The sequence below is a fragment of the Coregonus lavaretus genome (assembly GCF_964263955.1).
Source record: "Coregonus lavaretus genome assembly, chromosome: 20".
Taxonomy (NCBI): Eukaryota; Metazoa; Chordata; class Actinopteri; order Salmoniformes; family Salmonidae; genus Coregonus; species Coregonus lavaretus.
In genome coordinates this window covers 10,343,757-10,366,295 of record NC_140007.1, presented here as the reverse complement: position 1 = coordinate 10,366,295, position 22,539 = coordinate 10,343,757, and the positions used below count along the sequence as shown (strand labels likewise).

Sequence of the window (22,539 nt, the reverse complement as noted above, 5' to 3'; positions counted from 1 at the left end):
AAAGCAGTCTCTTAAAATTTGGAATCAGTTCCGCTCAGCCTTTGGCCTCCGAGGCTTTTCTCTATCAGGCCCAATCAATCAGAACATTTTATTTCCTCCATCTTTGAATGATGGGGCTTTTGACATCTGGCACTCACTAGGCCTCTCCTCACTAGCCCAATTATTCTTTGATGATACATTTGCCTCTTTTGCTCAGCTACAGGAAAGGTTCAACCTCCCCCAATCCCACTTTTTCCGCTATCTCCAGACTAGGAACTTTGTCAGAGCTAACACACCTGAATTTCCCCATAGGCCTGTGAATACAGCTATAGAGAGCATCCTGGAGCTGAACAAGCTTCCTAGGGGCGCAATTTCAGATGTATATGCAATCATTCATGACTTACAGAACCCTTCTTTGGTGCCTTTAAAGACTCGATGGGAAAAGGATTTGGGGGAGGAACTTGGGGAAGACACCTGGGAATCTGTGCTGCGCAGGGTGCATTCGTCCTCTTTTAGCACTAGACACAGCCTCATTCAATTCAAGGTGGTTCACCGTATCCACTGGTCTGGGGCCAGACTTGGAAGAATATTCTCTGATTTTGATCCTACCTGTGTCAGATGTAAAATTGAACTGGCCACACTGTTGCATATGTTCTGGGGCTGTCATAAACTGTCAGGTTTCTGGGAATTAATATTTAAATGTTTCTCTGATATATATAACACTGTTATAGATCCCTCTCCCCTTACAGCCCTTTTTGGGGTACTGCCCATAAGCACCCCCCTGTCAAGAATCCAGTCGGACACTGTTGCTTATACAACTCTTTTAGCTAGACGGCTAATACTACAGAACTGGAAGATGGCAGCTCCCCCATCTTATAAATATTGGGTGAGAGATGTGTTGTGCTCTCTGAAACTAGAAAAAATTAAATTCAATTCACGTGGGAACCCCAAACTGTTTAATGAGGCTTGGGCTCCATTCCGGTCTTACTTTAAACAGTCCATCCTCTGATAGCATTCCTATTAAAACCAAAATAAGTCTGTATTTGACCCCCCTGTGACTTAGGGGTTGGATGAGCATTTCTCTGTGTTTTTTTTCTGGGGTGGGGGTGGGGGGCATTAAGGCTGATGTGCTTATTGATTGTGACCTGCGGATGCCCTGTTCATCTCGCCCGGGCAGAGACTAAGGTGTGAGCTTGTTTTTCCCAGATATTTTTATTTTTTTAATTCTGTTCACGCCTACATAAAATTATCAATATTCATTTTTTATTTTAAAGCATTGTAACTTTTTATTTTTGGTCCAGTGGATCATTGGTCTGTGGCCTTGACTGTCTGTGAGTGGTTGCATTTCTCCACCCCATCCCTTAACTGTTTACAGGAACAATGGTGAGGTATTTGCTCTGTCCCTATACTATAGATTGCCCTTTAACCTTTTGTAGCCTTCTGCCTGGTGTGTTTAACTTGTCCAAAGTATGGTATCTTTAAAGTAATTTTTTTTTTTTTTTATTCTTTATTTATTTTTTTATATGTATTATTTGTATTTTTGTCTAGTTTAGTATATTATTTATATTGCTTTGTCTTGTCTGTGTGTGTGTAAAACTTAATAAACAGAGTTCTCAAAAAAAAAAAGAAATATACTGGCAACACGGTGACAAACACACTGTTCCACCCAGTGAGCAAAACACAGTGAAACTCATTCATACATGTTGCCAAATCCATAAACATGCCCCTAAAAAAAAACGTATTGTCAGTAGGGAGGGGCAGGGTTATTAGGATATTCGAATATCCGAACGGACATTAGTATTAGATTACTTGAGAGTATTCATTTTTGAGTGAAAAATAATAGGCCTCTTTTTTTTAAAGGCTTTGTCTAAAATGTAATTAGACCTATCTATGTGACATTGCTACATAGCCTACACGGATAGATCATTACATTAAATGTTGTGTTTTATGAAAAAAATGTATAGGGGGGGCCCATAAAAAAGTTGCACCGGTAGCCTACACACTCATGTAGCTTGTTGTTATTGTTGGTCAATCAAAGCGGCGCTACAGTCAGAGGCTCCATGTGTAGCGAAGAGAAGTGAGTTGTAGACAAGGACGCCTCAAAATAGCCCCAATTAGCCTCAATTAGCCTTGCAACTTTAGCTAGCTAGCTGGCTAACTTAGCTGGCTACTGTAGCTAGCTAGCTAGTTTCTTTGCAACGAGTTGTTGCAGTCAAGACAGGCACTACCAGATGGTATGATTGATAACCTTTGGCAGCAACAAGTTTGTCTAACTAGCATGAGTCGGTTTGGCTACTTTCTAACTCTCTCTTTCCCCCCGTGCCACACACATAGACACATAGTCACACACACCGGCCCCTGCTCCCCTCTCACCCCTCCCCCACCCTTCTTGAGTCGCACGAGCAAGTCTCCATTGAAGTCTAAAAAACCATGTTTGTTTTTAAACACATGTATTTTGACTATATAGATCTCTGATTTTTATTTATTTTATTATTCTAATAGTGAAATCATTTCAAATGCCCATCCCTACTTGTCAGACTAGAACCACATGGTCGCCTGCACTGATACAATAATAATATTGTAGCCTGTGTTGTAGGCCCACGAGCAATACACTCACTGCAGCCTTAGGAAAATCTTAACAAATGAATATAACACACTGCAGGCCAAGAAGCCCATCGAACCCAAAAAATAGGGCTAGTAAGCTGCAGCCTATATAGTCCATTGAATAGATCCCATCCAAATGTCTCATCAACTGTAAGTGGAATGTAGACCTACACTCAAGCCAAACCTGAAAACTCAGTCAATTAACATAGACAGGCAAACCTGAAAACTCAGTCAATTAAACATAGACAGCCAAGGGAGTAGCGCCTGTCCCAATTTATTTGGATAGTCCTCTCTGTGTTCGCACATTGTCATGCCAAAGACGCTGCTTGACAACAATAGGAGAGTTGGCTTCCGTTGTGTACAGAATGTGGCCCACATAATTAAATAGAACACTGAGTGTACAAAACATTAGGAACACCTGCTCTTTCCATGACATAGACTGACCAGGTGAATCCAGGTGAAAGCTATGCAACTCGATATTTGGAATGTGTCCTTAATGTTTTGTACACTCAGTGTATGTATCTCTATGATGGGAGCAGGCTGAGTTCCTACCTGTTTCCAGAGGAACATGTCTTCCTGGTTGAACTGCCAGGTGGTGACCAGGTGAATGGTGGAGAGCACCCCTCCGCTCAGCACGGCTGCTCTCATCCTGACAGGCAGCAGCGTGTAGATGATGTAGATGAAGAACACAGACCACCAGATGCCCTCAGATGCGCTACGAGGCGCCACCATCAGCACCCCGAACACCTGCACCAGCAACAGGACCCCGATAACCAGGTAGCTCACCATCCACATGTAGTCCTGGTGGAAGCCGTTCCGGTTACACACAACCATGAGGGCCATGAACAGGGCCATGGCCACCGAGAGGGCCGAGGAGTAGGCCACGTCCGGGGGCGCGTGGACACAGTGGAAGGTCAGCATCACGCCGCACACGATCACCAGCACCCCCATCAGCATGGTGAGGGAGCTCTGGTTGAGCCTGAAGAAGTAGCGCTGGTAGAGAAGCTCCAGCTTATGAGACTGGAACTTCTTGGACTGGAACACCCGCACCACCCGCAGCCAGCAGTCTGCCGCCGTCACCCCCCCTCCCCCATTGAGACCCTCGTCACCCCCCTCTGCGCCACCCCCCCCCACCTTCCTCCCCTTCAGGTCCCCGTCCTCAAAGCCCAGGTCGACAGATTTGAGCCCCACCCCTTCCCCAGTGGCGCCGCCCCGTTTGCCGTAGTGGTCCTCTTGCCAGATGCAGCGCACGCCGAAGTTGCCCCCCCCGCCAGCTGCCCCGGCCCCCCCTCCACAGTGGTGGGGGTTGAGGGGGGCTCCAGAGGGGGGCTCCATGGCATCCGGGTCCCTCAGGCAGCTCATGTAATGCGGGTTGCAGAGGGATGAGCCTCCCTTCTGCTTGGACTTCTTGCCATTGCGCTCCCCCCACGCGGTCTTGCGGTTGTCCACTCTGGCCACTAGGAAGCCGCTGAACCAGGACATTCTGTGTAGGAGGGAAGGGGGACAAGCACAGCGTAGGGCAGGTGGGGCAGTTAAGAGTTTGAATAAACATTCATAAATCCACCAACTTTAACTAGACATGCAACAGTCTAAAGACAACAACCTTCACTTGTTTTATCCTAACCTATTGTTATTCTAAGGACACCAGTATGACTGTGGACTTCACCTGTTTGGGTTCTGGTATATATCCCAGCCCTATCCTCTCCAGCCAGTCCACTCATTTATCCCAGTGGGCAGAGGTTTGAAGAAGTGAGGGGTTTCAGACGCTGTTCTGCAGGGCTGTGGTGTGAAAGGTTTAGGGGATCACTCTATGATCTCCAGGGCTTCTGAGTCTGGGAGGAGAGACACAAAACACACACAAATACAAGTGGAATTACCACAATTGGGGAAATACCACAATCATCACAAATGGAACATTTGTCAAGGTTTAGTCTATTATGTCATCATAGACCAGTCTGGTGGCTTGACTCGTTAGATGTAAAGAGGAAGGTGATAACAGGTGGTGGGAGTCAGAGCCTGTCATCACTGGTAGGAAACACAGAAGACATTAATATTATCACTGACTCATTCTCTCACTGATGTAGACAAGATCACAGGAAACTAATCAGATTGGGCAACCATCATAGACATGCTGTATCACTACCGTCCTCTGTCTGCTCAGTGCTGGAAAAAGTACTCAATTGTTATACTTGAGTAAAAGTAAAAATAACTTAATTGAAAATGACTAAAGTAAAAGTGAAAGTCACCCAGTAAAATACTACTTGAGTAAAAGTCTAAAAGTATGTGGTTTTAAATATACTTAAGTATCAAAAGTAAATGGAATTGCTAAAATATACTAAAGTATCAAAAGTAAAAGTAAAAGTATTAATAATTTCAAATTCCTTATATCAAGCAAACCAGACAGCACCATTTTTTTATATATTTTTTTACAGATAGCCAGGGGCACACTCCAACACTCAGACATAATTGACAAACAAAGCATTTGTGTTTAGTGAGTCCGCCAGATCAGAGGCAGTAGTTATGACCAGGTATGTTCTCTTCATAAATGTGTGAATTGGACAATTTTCCTGTCAAAATTTAACAGTACTTTTGGGTGTCAGGGAAAAATGTGTGGAGTAAAAAGTACATTATTTTCTTTTGGGATGTAGTGAAGTAAAAGTAAAAGTTGGCAAAAATATGAATAGTAAAGTAAAGTACAGATACCCCAAAAACCTACTTAAGTAGTACTTTAAAGTATTTTTACATCACTGTGTCTGCTTACCAATACAGATCTGGGGTCAGTCTGACTCTTTACCTCCTGGTGTTAGAGGTGGGCATTAGGGTAGGAAACACTGGACCTAGATATGTGGTTTAGTGGCAAGTTTGATTCTGATCAGCTAACCCCTTACACCATCAATATTTGCAATTTTAGCAGACGCTTTTATCCAAAGCGACTTACAGTCATGCATACACTTTAAGTATGGGTGGTCCTGGGAATTGAACCCAGTACCCTGGCGTTACAAGCACCATGCTCTCTACCAACTGAGCTACAAAGGACCACAGGCTAATGACCCATCAGACTTAAATTTCCTGAATCAATTAGACAAAGAAGGGATTTCTCCTCATTCCTGTAAATGGAGGTATATTTGGGCACAAGCACAACAAATCTAGCCACTGATATAAGTTGCACATTGAAAGAAAATCCCCATTATAGGCTTTTCTAACGTTTTAAAGGTCTTGTGCATTATCTTACCAATCACTACTACTGATTTACCATCTGTGCAGAATTATAGGCCTACCCATCCACGATAATAATAAGACTAGTTCAACCTCTAACTAAGGCATATATATATATATATATATATATATATGCATATGGATTACATAATTATTTATAGTTACTATATGGTTATATATAATTATTAGGCTACTATATGTCTAGTTCTCCCTAAATCAGCAGAACAAAGAAAACATTGCCTTTAACATTTAAAAAAAATCATCAGAATAATTAGACTGATCACCATCACGACTCTTCAGTATCAAAGCTGATGTAGCCCCATAAATATTACCTACATAGGCTAGAATCAGCTGAGCGTAGCAGGGACTGACAGGCCTCAAAACAACCTGAGCTCTTCAATGTGCAGAACGGCTTCTATCAACTCAAGGCAATGCTGATGTGCTGCTCTCCTTGCGTATTTTTAGTGGGAACTGGGAACATGAGCAGGCGCTCATGTCGGAAGGCATGTTGTGTTCTTGAAGCAAAAATAGAATTTATTCCTGATGGCTAGTACGCCTTCTCTGGCACGTATCCGTCCAGGCTGCTGATTGTGGCTTCTGGTGGATCAAGGGAGTTCAAGGATATTTGCCTTCAGTCAGTGGACGCTACTACACCCCCTCCAGATCCGAAAAATCCCTTCTCTCCCGTGCACAAGGTCGAGCAGTGCGGTGCCCCCATTGCAAATGTCTTGACGTTGCCAATCGTTACGGCGTTCAAGAGCTACAATTATATATGTTTATGTGGCTGTAGACATACTGCGTGAATCCTTTCCTACGCCGCTAGCGCTTTTAGGACAGAATGTGGGGGGACTATTCCTCTGGGACGTTTGCACAACATTTCGACCGGACAGCGGCACACTGTCATTACATAATGCAAACAGCGTGTGCATAGAGACTGGCAGAACAGCTTATATTTCTATTAGCCTAGTCTACCGTGCTGTAGCCTATGAGGAGTGCATCAAAGTAAATACATATTTGATAATCGCATCATCAGCCATATTGTCTGTTGCAGGCTATTATTGTAGACTGGTTTAATGAATAGCCTATGTCAGCATAGGCAAAATGTTTTATTAATGGTATGTTGGCCTAACAACAGTGTAGCCTAATAACAGAATACGAGTGTATCCAAGGCGAGATGCAATTAACATTCCATGCAAAGGCTATCTTATCGCCCGCATTCACACACTCCTTACATAACTGTTCAGTGTAGCCTATGTGACAGAGATCACAGCTATTGCCATTTTGACGCTGTGTTGTTTTTGTACAGAAGCCGTGTGCGGCTACAATGTTGTAGGCTTCAATGTTGCATGTCACACCCTCCCGCCAAGTAGCCTATGTGTCTTGTTCTTCAACCAGCGAGGGGAGAGGAAATTCAAGCATGCCTCAGGCCCTGACAAACAAACGCCATGAGTCAATAAACACATGGCAGGCATTACAAACTGTGGACTGTCATGCCCTATGTCCACCAGATGCATATGTGTTTTATTTTGCCGGATGTCTAGCCCACATTCGCCGTACTTCAAGCACGTGCATGCTTTTCATCTAGATAAAAGCAAGCTAGTTGGAGTCTGTGACTATACTTCCGTTTGTACCACCGCACCGCATGAGCTGAAATTATTGAGCGCATGCGGTACACAGAATACACTGCAGCCTAGTGTGGCACCCCCAAAGTAGCGTTGCAAACTGCTCCATTGACAATTAATGACTTCTGCCAGAATGCAAAGAGTTTGATGCATCTGGTGGACATGAGGCGTCACTATTCCACATTCCAACGCATCACATCGCCTTATTTCTTTTTTGTATGGTTGCCTCATCAGTAGGCTGACCTACAAAAACATTAGCCTATACTTTTTTTAAACTTCCTGCTATGATGACCTAGCCTATATTTATATTATATTAATTTTAAATAACTCAAACATGGCAACAAACAGAAGTGTTGCCGTTGGTAATTCATTCTAGACGTGTACATCCTGCAGCTGCGACCTTTGAGATAGCGTCTATGACAGCAATGGCTAGATGGCAGCAGTCATTTTATCCTGCAAAGTCGTGGATTTTAGAGCCTATAACGTTAAATGTATGTTTTTTGAATATCCATGCTTATACGGGGCTATTGACATTATTGAGCCATAAGAAACACGGATCGATTAGCCCACTGGGCCACTCCTGCGATAAACACAGAGGTCTCAGGCGCACAACCCCTATAATAATAAAATACAATTCTGCCGACTGCCCTCAATTACGCACTGATAGAATTGCAGTAATGCCGTTTCTCAAATCAAATGGGTATACTATAGCATTAGCAAGGTTTGGCCTTCCCTAAACAGCATAAAGAAGCCTACATTAAACATGCGCATACTCGGCCGGATCACGCTTGAAAGAGGACTTACCGTGATCATCATTCTCGCTTCTTTCCCTCCAAACTAGACCGCACGAGACAACCCAATATTGGGCAGGATAGGCCGAAGTGAAGTCACTGGTACCGTTGACGGTTTGAGTGGTCAGAATAGGGGACCAGTCCAGTGATGACAAACAGACATAAACGCACAATATCGCTCTCGTTCTGCCTCTCCTAATGTTTTCTTTCTCTCCACTCCCTTGCCTGCCTCTCCCCCTCTCTCCTAGCTTAGAAGCACTACCGCTCACATTCTTCAGTTTTGTCTTCTGCTCAGTGTCTCGCAACTCCCTCTAGAGGTGCAGCTCTGAATGAAACACAGCTTGTTTATGTTCTGAATGAACCATAACACAGTCTATGAACTCCATTATTTCTCTCACATGCTACTTTGTGTGTTGAGGAAAGGTTGTGATGGGGATATATCCCCATACACCCATTACCCACTTAGTACCAAACCAGATGCCAGATAAACCACATCAGATGCCCAACACCAAAATCTTTAAAAACCCTGGACACCAGACAGGCCAATGCACTTTTCCCAATTCCTAAAAGACAACAATATTGTTGTTGGAATTGGATGCAAAACAGTGATTGAATGTCTAAAATGTAGTTGGCAAAATGTAATCTATACTAAAATGTAAATAGAGAGAAATGAACCGCCACCTATATATAGCCTGCTATGATACAATAGACTTTCCATCATGACCAACCTGTTACCTAAGAGCTCTTACCAACAGATAACAAAGTGTGATAACTTACCAACAGAACAGATAGAAGGTGTTATAGACGGAGTATAAATCAAACCAAGTCGTGATGTTGGGTTGTGTAAGCATATAGTAATAAAGAGATAATAGCACACACAGTAAGACAGTTAAACATTGCAATCAGGATCATTAGATAAACATTGCAATTAGGAGTTTGTGATTGGTTGCTATAACACTGTCTATATCTAATGATCATACCCCACACTAAATATTGCCTGGTTAAACTACAACAGGTCCGGTCCTCGGGGGCCGCAGTGTCTGCTGGTTTTCTGAGTCTGATTTTGAAGGTCTATCTCATGAAGATTTATTCTCTTTCTCTCATATATATATACAGTTTACATACACTTAGGTTGGAGTCATTAAAACTCGTTTTTCAACCACTCCACAAATATCTTGTTAACAAATGATAGTTTTGGCAAGTCGGTTAGGACATCTACTTTGTGCATAACACAAGTAATTTTTCCAACAATTGTTTACAGACAGATTATTTCACTTATAATTCACTGTATCACAATTCCAGTGGGTCAGAAGTTTACATACACTAAGTTGACTGTGCCTTTAAACAGCTTGTAAAATTCCAGAAAATGATGTCATGGCTTTAGAAGCTTCTGATAGGCTAATTGACATCATTTGAGTCAATTGGAGGTGTACCTGTGGATGTATTTCAAGGCATACATTCAAACTCAGTGCCTCTTTCGTTGACATCATAGGAAAATCAAAAGAAATCAGCGAAGACCACAGAAAAAAGATTGTAGACCTCCACAAGTCTGGTTCATCCTTGGGAGCAATTTCCAAACACCTGAAGGTACCACGTTCATCTGTACAAACAATAGTACGCAACTATAAACACCATGGGACCACGCAGAAGTCATACTGCTCAGGAAGGAGACGCGTTGTGTCTCCTAGAGATGAACGTACCTTGGTGCGAAAAGTGCAAATCAATCCCAGAACAACAGCAAAGGACCTTGTGAAGATGCTGGAGGAAACAGGTACAATAGTATCTATATCCACAGTAAAACGAGTCCTATATCGACATAACCTGAAAGGCCGCTCAGCAAGGAAGAAGCCACTGCTCCAAAACCGCCATAAAAAATCCAGACTACGGTTTGCAACTGCACATGGGGACAAAGAATAGTAAAAATAAAGAAAAACCCTTGAATGAGTAGGTGTGTCCAAACTTTTGACTGGTATATATATATACAGTGCATTCGTATAGTATTCATACCCCTTGACTCTTTCCACATTTTGTTACGTTACAGCCTTATTCTAAAATTGATTAAATTAATGTTTTTCCTCATCAATCTACACACAATACCCCATAATGACAGAGCGAAAACAGTTTTTTAGAAATGTTTGCAGATTTATAAAAAATAAAAAACAGAAATACCTTATTTACATAAGTATTCAGACCCTTTGCTATTGAGCTCAGGTGCATCCTGTTTCCATTGATCATCCTTGAGATGTTTCTACAATTTGATGGAGTCCACCTGGGGTAAATTCAATTGAATGGACATGATTTGGAAAGGCACACACTGTCTATATAAGGTCCCACAGTGGTCCTCTGTAGCTCAGCTGGTAGAGCACGGCGCTTGTAACGCCAAGGTAGTGGGTTCGATCCCCGGGACCACCCATACACAAAAAAAATGTATGCACGCATGACTGTAAGTCGCTTTGGATAAAAGCGTCTGCTAAATGGCATATTATTATTATTACAATGCATGTTAGAGTAAAAACCAAGCCATGTCGAAGGAATTGTCCGTAGAGCTCCGAGACAAGATTGTGTCGAGGCACAGATCTGAGAAAGGGTACCAAAACATTTCTGCAGCATTGAAGGTCCCCAAGAACACAGTGGCCTCCATCATTCTTAAATGGAATAAGTTTGGAACCACCAAGACTCTTCCTAGAGTTGGCCGCCCGGCCAAACTGAGCAATCAGGGCCTTGATCAGTGACGTGACCAAGAACCTAATGGTCACGCTGACAGAGCTCCAGAGACCTTCCAGAAGGACAACCATCTCTGCAGCACTCAACCAATCAGGCCTTTATGGTAGAGTGGCCAGACGGAAGCCACTCCTCTGTAAAAGGCACATGACAGCCTGCTTGGAGTTTGCCAAAAGGCACCTAAAGGACTCTCAGGCCATGAGAAACAAGATTCTCTGGTCTGATGAAACCAAGATTGAACTCTTTGGCCTGAATGCCAAGCGTCACGTCTGGAGGAAACCTGCCACCATCCCTACGGTGAAGCATGGTGGTGGCAGCATCATGCTGTGGGAATGTTTCTCAGCAGCAGGGACTGGGAGACTAGTCAGGATCGAGGGAAAGATGAATGGAGCAAAGTACAGAGAGATCCTTGATGAAAACCTGCTCCAGAGCGCTCAGGACTTCAGACTGGGGCGAAGGTTGACTTTCCAACAGGACAACGACCCTAAGCACACAGCCAAGACAACGCAGAAGTGGCTTTGGGACAAGTCTCTGAATGTCCTTGAGTGGCCCAGCCTGGACTTGAAGCCGATCGAACATCTCTGACAGCACTTGAGAGGATCTGCAGAGAAGAATGAGAGAAACTCCCCAAATACAGGTGTACCAAGCTTGTAGCGTCATACCCAAGAAGACTCGAGGCTGTAATCACTGCCAAAGGTGCTTCAACAAAGTACTTAGTAAAGGGTCTGAATACCTATGTAAATGTGATATTTCCGTTTTTAATTTTTTATACATTTGCAAACATTTCTAAAAACCTGTTTTTGCTTTGTCATTATGGGGTATTGTGTGTAGATTGATGAGGGGAAAAAACGATTGAATCCATTTTGGAATAAGGCTGCAACGTATCAAAATGTGGAAAAAGTGAAGGGGTCTGAAATCCTTCTGAATGCACTGTATATTTGAGAGAAAGAGAAGAAATCTTCATGAGAAGGAAACCTTCTTTATATGTAGGCTAAACGATCAATCAGTTTAGAGCCAGTACATATAGTTTGGTGGTTACATTGTTACAGTTATTACCAGAGTAAGGCACAGAGTGTGAGTGCATCAAACTGATCAACAGGTACATGGACAGAATCGACATTGCCCTGAAATTACCCTGTTAACTTAAACTGAGAATGGTTCGATTATCCACACTTCCATCCTTTGAATCCAAATCAAGAAATATATCTTACTATTACATTCTTATAAAACTGAAGCTACACCCAATCCAGTCTAACTAAACAACAAATCAAACCATCAAACTTTTTTGTGTAATGAAAAAAAGCAAGTGAAAAGAGAATGTATGTGCTCTGTAACTGTGCCGATGCTTGAGGTGGAAGGAAGTGAAATGTTAAAAGGCTAAAGTCAATAGAGCTGTGTTTGCCTAGTGCTCAGCTGACTGATGGCTCTACCTCTGCAGCCACCCTGGTGCCTTTGGCAGGTTCACTGTTGCCTGAATGTAGGACTGAACAGTGCCTGCCACTTTGTCTGTTACTATTTGACTAGTTCCAAACAGTGCAAACCTACTGATAGGCTACACACACTTTCTCTCACAAATGACACTCCTACCATCCAGTGCACCATCCAATGCGCAACGAGGTAAAAATGCCTTTTGCATGAAACTAAAAACTAAAATATGTGTGTGTTTCTGTGTGTTTCTGTGTGTTTCTGTGTGTTTTTGTGTGTTTCTGTGTGTTTCTGTGTGTTTCTGTGTGCGTGCCTGTCTGTCTGTCTGTCTGATGGAGGGCAGTGGGGGTTAAATAGAATAGATCGTCATCATTACATTATTGTCAGTCAGGGATCAATTCAATCGAATGGCTGCTCATTGATGAAGAGAGCTCAGTGCTCCCATTACTCACTGATTGACGATGCAAAGTTACCCACCAAGCATCCCTCTTCCTCGCTGCCGAACAAACCATTCAGATCTGATCGCCAATACAAAGCATAGCCCAGCTGTCAATAGACCACCACTGTCTCCTGCTGTCACATCCACATCACATGGGATCTGTTGACCACTGACATGTCTGGGCCTGGTGATCTACAGTGCTCATCATCAGGTGATTGAAAGCTAGGCTGTTTGATTGTGACAGGCGTGAAACTCAGGAAATTGCCCTGGGATGTTCTTATGTCACCGGACACTGATATGTATCCATCACTGACATTTGACTGTTGACCCATCTCTCTCTCTCTCTCGCTCTATTTCTCTCTCTTTTTCTCTCCCCCATCTTTTTCCCTCTATCTCTCTCTCACTCTCTTTATTTTATTAATTAGATGTTATTTGTTTTACCATCAAGGACCACGTTGGAAACAAGTGTTTTAATTCATGCTTTCAACTGCTATCCTCTGGGGATCCAACTTATATCTTGCTGTATATGTTTTTACCCAAATAAATTCAATTCAACTAACTCTCTCACTCTATCTCTCTCTCTCCCTGTTGAAAAGAGCCAATTGGTTTTAGATGTTGCTATAGAATAATCACTGTCTGCTCATTGCTGCTAGATGGTGCTGCAGGTCACAGATGCATTCAAACATATTTTAGTTTCTTCTCACCTCACTTATGGAGCAATCTTCAGAATATCCTACAGTTGGACGCATTGATGCCTTTTGGGCAATTCAGATTGTTGGTAGAGGACCTTTTCACTGAGGAATGTGGTTTTCACAGTCCCTGCTGTTCCATAAGGTGCATTTTTATCTGTTTTTAAAATCTGATTATACTCCTTGCATCAGTTACCTGATGTGGAATAGTAGTCATGGCTCTATGTAGTACTGTGCGCCTCCCATCGTCTGTTCTGGACTTGGGGACTATGAAGAGACCTCTGGTGGCATGTCTTGTGGGGTATGCATGGGTGTCTGAGCTGTGTGCTAGTCGTTTAAACAGACAGCTCGGTGCTTTCAACATGTCAATATCGTTCACAAATACGAGTAGTGATGAAGTCAATCTCTCCTCCACTTTGAGCCAGGAGAGATTGACATGCATATTATTAATGTTTGCTCTCTGTGTACATCCAAGGGCCAGCCGTGCTGTCCTGTTCTGAGCCAATTGTAATTTTCCTAAGTCCCTCTTTGTGGCACCTGACCACACGGCTGAACAGTAGTCCAGGTGCGACAAAACTAGGGCCTGTAGGACCTGCCTTGTTGATAGTGCTGTTAAGAAGGTAGAGCAACGCTTTACTATGGACAGACTTCTCCCCATCTTAGCTACTGTTGTATCAATATGTTTTGACCATGACAGTTTACAATCCAGGGTTACTCCAACTTGCTCAATTTCCACATTATTTATTAGAAGATTTAGTTGAGGTTTAGGGTTTAGTGAATGATTTGTCCCAAATACAATGCTTTTAGTTTTGAAATATTTAGGACTAACTTATTCCATGCCACCCATTCTGAAACTAACTGCAGCTCTTTGTTAAGTGTTTCAGTCATTTCAGTTGCTGTAGTAGCTGACGTGTGTAGTGTTGAGTCATCCGCATACATAGACACACTGGCTTTACACAACGCCAGTGGCATGTCGTTAGTAAAGATTGAAAAAAGTAAGGGGCCTAGACAGCTACCCTGGAGAATTCCTGATTCTACCTTGATTATGTTGGAGAGGCTTCCATTAAAGAACACCCTCTGCAGTAGCTGCCGTTATCTTCCATTTATTTTCTAAAAGTTAACTATTCTAAATCAGGGGAAAGGGGAATGGGAACAATAGCAAAGATCATGGCAATCTTGCTGCGAGCAGGCCTTCCCCCTGCACGGAGCCACACCAGAGAGGAAGAGGCAAAGCGAGAGGGTTTACTCCCATCAAAATCTGTCCACGATAAGCAGACCGATAAGCAGACAACTAGAACAAACCCCAACACAGGTGAGCTGAATCTCATTATTATGTGCAGTGAGGTGGGCTGGGCGCTGTAATATAGGTCAGGCGCTGTCCGGCGACCAGCGGTGCTGAAATCCTCTCTGTTTTGATCGTGGCGCTGTCCATGGTGCTGAATGTTTGTGCCGCGGTACAGGGTACAATGGATTCACGCAGACAACTTTAGTATGTCCTTAGTAGGCTATGTCCTTATTTAGGCTACCTGCTGCTTTTGACATAGGTTACTCTAAAATGTACAGGAAAAAAATATAGGAATATTATGACCTACTGAAGAAAATATTATATTTTTTAGATTGTATATTAATCAATATATTGATTTAAGATGAGATGATTGTTTGTTTCACCATCTCTGCCTACTGCCTACTGTATATCCTGCACCGCACCTGGGTCACACCTCACACCAACCCTTACAAGATTAATGTTATTATGGTACATTTGAATACCTCTAACTCAAACAGAAATGGAATAAATCTCAAATATGTTACACCTGTCCCCAGCATCCACCTGGCCTATACTAGATAACTATAGTTTACATGGTATTCCAAATTATGAAACACATCATTCAACTATGAATCATATAGGAAACACTAATCCCTTACTTTTATTTAGCATACAGAATTGAAATGGCACTAAAACAATATTTCTGTTGATATTTATTAAAAATAACATTTGCACAAATGAATAACCCACATTTTATAATACCAGTTTGAAAAACAGAATAATTTCATTTCTGCACGGATTAACTGTTATGCCAATTAAGCAGCCTTCTGTGACACCCTCTCATAGCGAGCACAGAGAGAGATAGATAATGAAAGAGGGAGAGAAAGAGAGAGAAGAGAGAGAGAGAGAGAGAGAGAGAGAGAGAGAGAGAGAGAGAGAGAGCGAGAAAGAGATAGGGTGCGACGCAAATATACAGGGATGCTCTATCGACGGCAAATGAGAGCTTATCGGCTAGTATAGTATACATATTGAGTCGATATATATTTTTATGGTGATATTTTTTTTCTTCCTTGATGCAGAAAATATATTTTGTTTATCGTTCATCCATTTAGCGCTCTCGTCCCTACACCCTCACACTATTCTATTACCGTACACCCTTCCTCTTCCGCTGCACATAGATGTAATGTTGGTATCAGCGTTTCTTCCAATAACCCATGTCTGTGTGCATCCCGCCTCCCTGCGCTCTCAAATAGATGGTGCAAGTCAAAATGTCCAAATCGTCCGCAGACCCACTGCCTGGTGTCGAAACAGGCTCACAGTCTCACAATTTTCAGGTAGGTCTCTTCTTTTTAGATGGCACTCAGCAAAGTAGAGCTTGAAAATGGTTAACGTCTTGCTACTTGTTGTTGAAATGAAAGCGTACAGCCTTGGCAATAGTTTCTACCTACGCCAGTGGAATATCGTTTTGAAACTGCCGATTGATGAAAATAAGCAGAAGGCTATGCCACACGATAGGATTATGTTATCCGTTGAATTTGATCAGTTATCTGGGCTATTTATTTGTCGTTATAAAGAAAATAGATAAGATGATTGATAGGCCTACAATGTTCATTGCTGAAGTGTGTTCTTCACTCACTCTGTTTTCTAACCTTAATTCAGGCCTCTATTCTTCTGATTTTCAATATGCATTGTGAAATGGTGTTTTATTATTTATTTTAATGCATTTCCTGCTTAAGATCTGCATACAATGCGTCATACTCAGCCAAAACAGATCAAGATCATGTGTCTTATATTTCACTGTTTTAACGTTTAATCTATGGCGGGAAAGAAACCGTGAATATCAAGCACTTCTTGACAGGTGTATATGTTGGAGTAGATTGGCTCACCTGTAGCGTACTTCTTTCAGCGCTTTTATTTAACGCCATTGCAAAGGCACTCTACCATCTGGTTTTGGCATCAAAGTAACGGTTAGGTGGGAGCTAAATCCAATAACGAGACTTTATTGAGTCGGGGATTCGTATAGACCTACAGTGGGCTGGCTATATGTATAACAGTATACCCATGTTCTGTATTGTGAATGCATGTTAATTCCCCCCCCCCCCCCCCCCCCCCCCAAAAAATAAATAAATAATAATAATCTCTACCAACAAAATTCGAAGCTCGCACTCACAGGGCACTCCAGAACAAGGTGTGCCCAATTCACTGCATGGTTCATTACTATTTTCAGTTCTGCGTCAGCCTTTGTTCCCAATAAATACATTTAATCAATGGTTTGAAAAATATCATCCACTACTAGACATGTATTATTATCCAGACAATCATTACATATGGGTTGTTCCACGAAATGAGTGCCTTTTGTGTCCCTTTGATATTTTAAGTAGAAATTGTGCACAAATATTGCATTTTTAAAACCTATTATATTAAATTAAGTGCCCTTTAATATAGTCCACATGGAAATTAAATTTAAAAAAGTCCGATTTTTACTTGTCCCTCTGTGCATCCTCAGTGACTTCTAGGAAGATTTTAACCCCAACATTTATCCAAGTTTTCACCATCATTGTAAAGCCCCAATTATTTTGTTGCTTTGACAAAGTCATTTCTGAAGATTATTATTTATTTCATGTAATTAGTGATTCATTTTAAGGAAAAAAAAACCTGTCCCTAATTTTTAGGTCAACCCTGTTATGTGAACTGAATTCTCGTTTTTTTACATCACACACAAAAATCCTAACAAACATTGAACATCTAATAGCCAAATGTGGTGGAAAACTGACCGGGTCGAGCATAACACGTCAACCCTGTTACCCATAGATAGACAGGCTTTTTTTTGTTGGTGAAGCTTGCATTCAATTGCCACTCCCTGTTGTACACAACACGCTTCCCTGTCACAAGGGGAAGAAATCGTCAACCCTGTTAAGGTCAATCCTGTTACTTAATTTGACACTTAATAGGCACTTACAAACACTATAGTATTTGTAAATCATCTAACCTCTTGAGATGCACCGAATTGGTGGAACGACCCATATATCCAGCCAGAAGAATTGTTTGATTTAGACATCAATCTATCATACCATGTAATAGGATTTGAGAAATTGAGCTATTTGAAGATTTGAAGATGCACTAGACTTGTTCTAGTCTCTATCTATAGAAATGCATGAGCAAACATGTACATGATAAAACATTAATATATATTGAAGCCACTCGTTTCAGGAAAGGGTAATAGGCTAGGTAAAAAATGACCAATCTATAGCTCTGCGTTGCAGCCATAACACTGGTGAATGCTAGCAGGGTGAAGCAACAACAAGATTTGTAATAATGCTGCCAAAGCCTGATATCTTGTACCGTCGACAATCCCCTCTCTTCACGTTTCTTCTCTTCTTTTCTAATTTCTCTTTCATCCTTTCTCCTCATTACTCTCTCTGTCTTCTTCCTTTCCTTTGTTCTAAATACCCCGCTCTCTCTTTTAAAAAACGTTGTCCTCATCTTACTTTGTCTCCCTTCTTTCCCCCTGTCTTTTTGTGTTCTTCTGATTCCTGTCTCGTCTCTCTTTGCCCCCTCTCTCTTCCTTTCCTTCCTCTCCTTTCCTTTCTCATCCCTCTCTCCTCTGCCACAGCTGCCCAGGAAGTTGCCTAAGAGGAAGAGTCGGTTCAAACGTTCGGATGGCAGCACGTCCTCAGACACCACCTCCAGCTTCATCAAAAGACAGGTCATTTCAGAGTACTTTACTAGCTCCTGTTTCTATGGTCAGTGTACAGTGTGAATGGCATAACCAATGATCTTGTGTCAATTTAGTACTGTCATACCACATTCCACAAGCAGTAATGAAGTGAAATACAAAATACTACAAGGTTTTTGGAATGCCTCCGGATTAAAAAGTGGCCATTGCCTTTGTTTTATTCTCAATCTTATAATAACCGATCACTGTGATGTCTTTATTAAGAGGTTTTTCATTTGGTTTAATTCACGGGAGGCGTTTGAGGGGAGGACGGCTCGTAATAATGGCTGGAATGGAGTGAATGGAATGGCCCTTCCAGCCATTACTATGAGCCCGTCCTCCCCAATTAAGGTGCCACCAACCTCCTGTGGTTTAATTGGCTTTTACTAGTAAATGTTTTTTTTCTTCAGTATTGTAATTCTTAACATGTCCAATAGAGTGCAGTATTGGATTTGTAGCAGCAGTGTGTTACATGAAAATCCCAACCCAGCCCCAGTTTTTAATTAATGTTTTCAGGTCGAGCAAGCGCGAGCAGCAGGGGTACAGATTTGGTGTTATTTAAGAGAATCTCAATAACTGGTGAAAAAAGGGAAAGAGAAATTAGGTTAAGATAACACTGCCACTGAATTTAGATTTGTCACCACGCCCTAACAGCACCCTTTTTGGTCTCTCTTCCCCTAATAATGTCATGCAGTGAATTCAGGAAGTGTTTTTTAATTCTGTATGTTTGATGTATGTTTGATAGCCTGGTTCTCCATGCTCTGTATCTGCAGATGAATCTGGCTTGGTAAGCATGTCAGTGCAGTAACCAGCCAGGCGACTACAGTGTAGCGTCTGGCCCAGTAGAGAGGACCCCTGAGCCCCTGTAGAAGCTCTATGTGGAGAAATCAAAGAGCTTCAATCAGGTTACACTGCATGAGTCCAAGACTGACAACAACACTGTGAGTCAGAGGTCTCTTCTTCCCCATGATTATGGGAGCAAAGGGAATGCCAAAAGCCAGGGGTGGATTCTTACCCCCCTCGGCAAATGGAATAATGTATTTGTGTACCAGACACCAGTTAACTGGGTGCTTTGTTTAGGCCTTGTTCTTCTAAAGGCATCTGGGTTTTCACACAGGGTTTCAATCCATATGACACCCCTTTATCCTCTCTGGTTTTTTATACCTTCTTCTTTGTGCACAGAAATAAAGATTAATCCACTCAATCAGTCACCGGAATATCTGTCAACAATGCATAACTGAAACATGCACTTAGAACAGTATAAGGAAATGCGTATGAAGAAAGAGTGAGAAGTGTAGCTAGTTGTCAGAAGCGTTGGTGCGAGCGAGCGAGGGAAGGAGGGAGGAGAAATGGCTGAAACAGATGTTTTATTTAGGAGGGGACATTAGTTATACTGATTAGGGGCTCAATGAAAACCTCCAGAATCCCTGAGAATATCGCAGGGCCTTAAATATAAATAGGACTCATTTGCAGGTCCAGGGAGAGGTGGTGTGTTGAACCTCCTATATCTCACCAGCTTCACGCCTTACATTTATACAAATACAGTTGTATTGCTCCCTCTCACTTCATTGGGGTTTTGTGTTTTGTGTTTTGTGTTTTGTGTGTGTGTGTGTGCATGTGCGTGTGTGTGCGTGAGTGTCTCTGTATTTGTTGGATTGCTGGATTGTTGTTGCTACTTATTAGCGCTTGATAATACCATAATATTACAAATGATTAACCTTTTACTGCAGTGGGCTAAATCATGGTCAGACAGAGTGTTTCTTGGTAGTCTTAAACAAATCTACTTTGAAATAAAAGTATACACCTCACACATGATTTTGGGTTTAAAAAAAGAAGACACTTGTACCATGTCAGATATAGAGTTCAAATGTATTCCATTTAGAGTTTGCATTCCAATACTACACATTATATAAATCACAGAAGACTGAAATATAACAAAACTGTTTGTCATAGAAACACCGGATTTTCGTCAGGTTTTTTGAAATAATCTTTATTAATTATGAAATTATGAAAAATATTAATAACATTCCACGCATGAGGCCAAAGAGGGCGCTTTTGGTCATTGACTGCAGGAAAGGGCTACCAAAAGAACGGAAAATGCCTTAAACTTTCTTTGTTTAAATGTGTTTTCCTTGTGATAGGGATGGGGAGGGGTTCATTCCCATAGTGGAGCAGTATGACTCATTACTGCAGACAGTAGAATACAATATACTGTTGATATGTGTTTCCACAAGTACAATGTACAATATATGAAATATACACAACCTGATAGTGGTAATAGACATTTACAATACCCTCATGAACATAGCTGTGGTAGAAATCTTGCTTATAATGCTGTGAAGTGAAATACTGATCTGTTCCCATTCTCAGATGCTGTAGTGAGCGTGGGTGAGTGGAGAGAAGGGCTATGTTAACACAAGTAGTTTGACTTGATGAGACATGATCAAGTTTTCCTCTGACTACAGGACTGAGAAGACAGGAAGGGATCGAAGGCAAGAGAGAGAGAGAGATGAGAGAGAAAGAAGGAGGTGGATTTGATCAAGTGACGTACTTTAGCTCTTCGCAAAAAGGTTTGTGCGTATGTGATTGGTCTAAGGGAGAGAGAGAGCGAGCGGGAGAGAGAAAGGGAGGGAGAGAGGGTATCATAGGAGGATGTTCCAGTGCATGTCCTCCCTGGCTCAGGGAAGGACCACAGTACAGGATGACTGCATACAGCATGTAGCCTAGAGTAGGGATAGGCTGGCTTTATCACCACACTGAGTAAGTACACAGACTCCCTCAGGAGCCATCGCCATCTCTTCCTCTCAATCTGTCTCTTCCTCTCCTCATTGTCTCTCCATCTCTTCTTTCTCCTCCTCATCTCCGCTGCTCTTTATGTCTTTCATTTTCCTCTCTCCCCCCCTCCTCCACATCTCTCTCCATCCTCTCTTCTCTGTTTCTCTCTTTTACAGCTTATTCTTCCGCTTCCTTCTTCATTCTTCCCATTAAATCCAAATACCTCATGGATTAAAATGATGCGTCCTATGAGTTGCTAATTTCAGATCATCTCAGATCAGATCTTGATTGGTAGTGATTGTTGGGGCTGTGGTCTGTGATCTATGAGTGTATGTACGCGTTTTTAACTGTTAAAGGAGCAACCTGCCTTCACTTAACCACCCGTTTTACAACTAAAGTAGCTTGCATTTATGCTGCAGAAATGTTTTGTTACCCTTCCCCAGATCGGTGCCTCGACACAATACTGTCTCGGAGCTCATGGCTTGGTTTTTGCTCTGACATGCACTGTCAACTGTGGGACCTTATATAGACAGGTGTGTGCCATTCCAAATCATGTTCAATCAATTGAATTGACCACAGGTGGACTTCAATCAAGTTGTAGAAACATCTCAAGGATGATCAATGGAAACAGGATGCAACCTGAGCTAAATTTCAAGTCTCATAGCAAAGGGTCTGAATACTTATGTCAATAAGGTATTACTGTTTGTTATTTTTTATAAATTAGCAAACATTTCTAAAAACCTGTTTTTGTTTTGTCATTATGGGGTATTGTATGTAGATAGCTGAGGAACATTTTTTATTTAATCCATTTTAGAATATGGCTGTAACGTAACAAAATGTGGAAAAAGTCAAGGGGTCTGAATACTTTCCGAAGGCACTGTACATCTACAGAAATAAGACAGATCCTGCTTCTGTTGCCTGTTTGAGTGTTTGTTTAATAGCCTACTGATTCCATGAAAACCAAGCCTCATGCAACCACAACATAAACAATTTCAAAAATGCGTCTGTTTTTGATCTTTGCTATACTTTTTTTCCCTTTAGAACAGCCTCTCTGGTATTTTTTAAATAATTTATTTAGTGTTGTTTACACTGTTCCAAATTGTCATAAAAAGCATAGACTATTTATAATAATTATGATAATAATAACCCTCCTTTTTCTTGATCTCCATATTATTATTATTACTATCATCATTATTGTAATAATATGTAACGTCATTATCATTATCATTAGTAGGCTTAGTATAGAAGCCTTGTATAAACATCATTGAGCTGTAGACCTAAGAGCGCATCCTGTTTAGT

The 22,539-nt window shown here is 41.8% G+C and overlaps 2 protein-coding genes across 3 annotated transcripts in view; one reads left to right on the top strand and one right to left on the bottom strand.

Annotated features, from left to right (window-relative positions):
* Positions 1-8,461, bottom strand: part of LOC311148269 (adenylate cyclase type 6-like) — a 44,721-nt gene extending 36,260 nt beyond the window's left edge. The window contains exons 1-3 of one of the 2 annotated variants that reach the window (XM_084185171.1): positions 8,226-8,461; positions 4,250-4,415; positions 3,136-4,066 (exon numbers count right to left, since the gene is read on the bottom strand). In XM_084185171.1, coding sequence (XP_084041297.1) covers positions 3,136-4,065 — 930 coding nt within the window. In that variant the 5' untranslated portion in view covers position 4,066; positions 4,250-4,415; positions 8,226-8,461. Of the gene's footprint in view, positions 1-3,135; positions 4,067-4,249; positions 4,416-6,135; positions 6,606-8,225 lie in introns of those variants that run through there. The other variant, XM_084185172.1, reaches the window with a different exon arrangement.
* A 7,542-nt stretch (positions 8,462-16,003) lies between these two features.
* The window catches only part of LOC311147605 (voltage-dependent L-type calcium channel subunit beta-3-like), a gene marked incomplete at both ends in the record, with an annotated part of 22,705 nt that continues 16,169 nt past the window's right edge, over positions 16,004-22,539 (top strand). Inside the window, 2 exons of the mRNA XM_084184345.1 lie at positions 16,004-16,084; positions 18,364-18,456. Of these exons, the coding sequence (XP_084040471.1) occupies positions 16,004-16,084; positions 18,364-18,456 (174 nt within the window). The remainder of the gene's footprint in view (positions 16,085-18,363; positions 18,457-22,539) is intronic.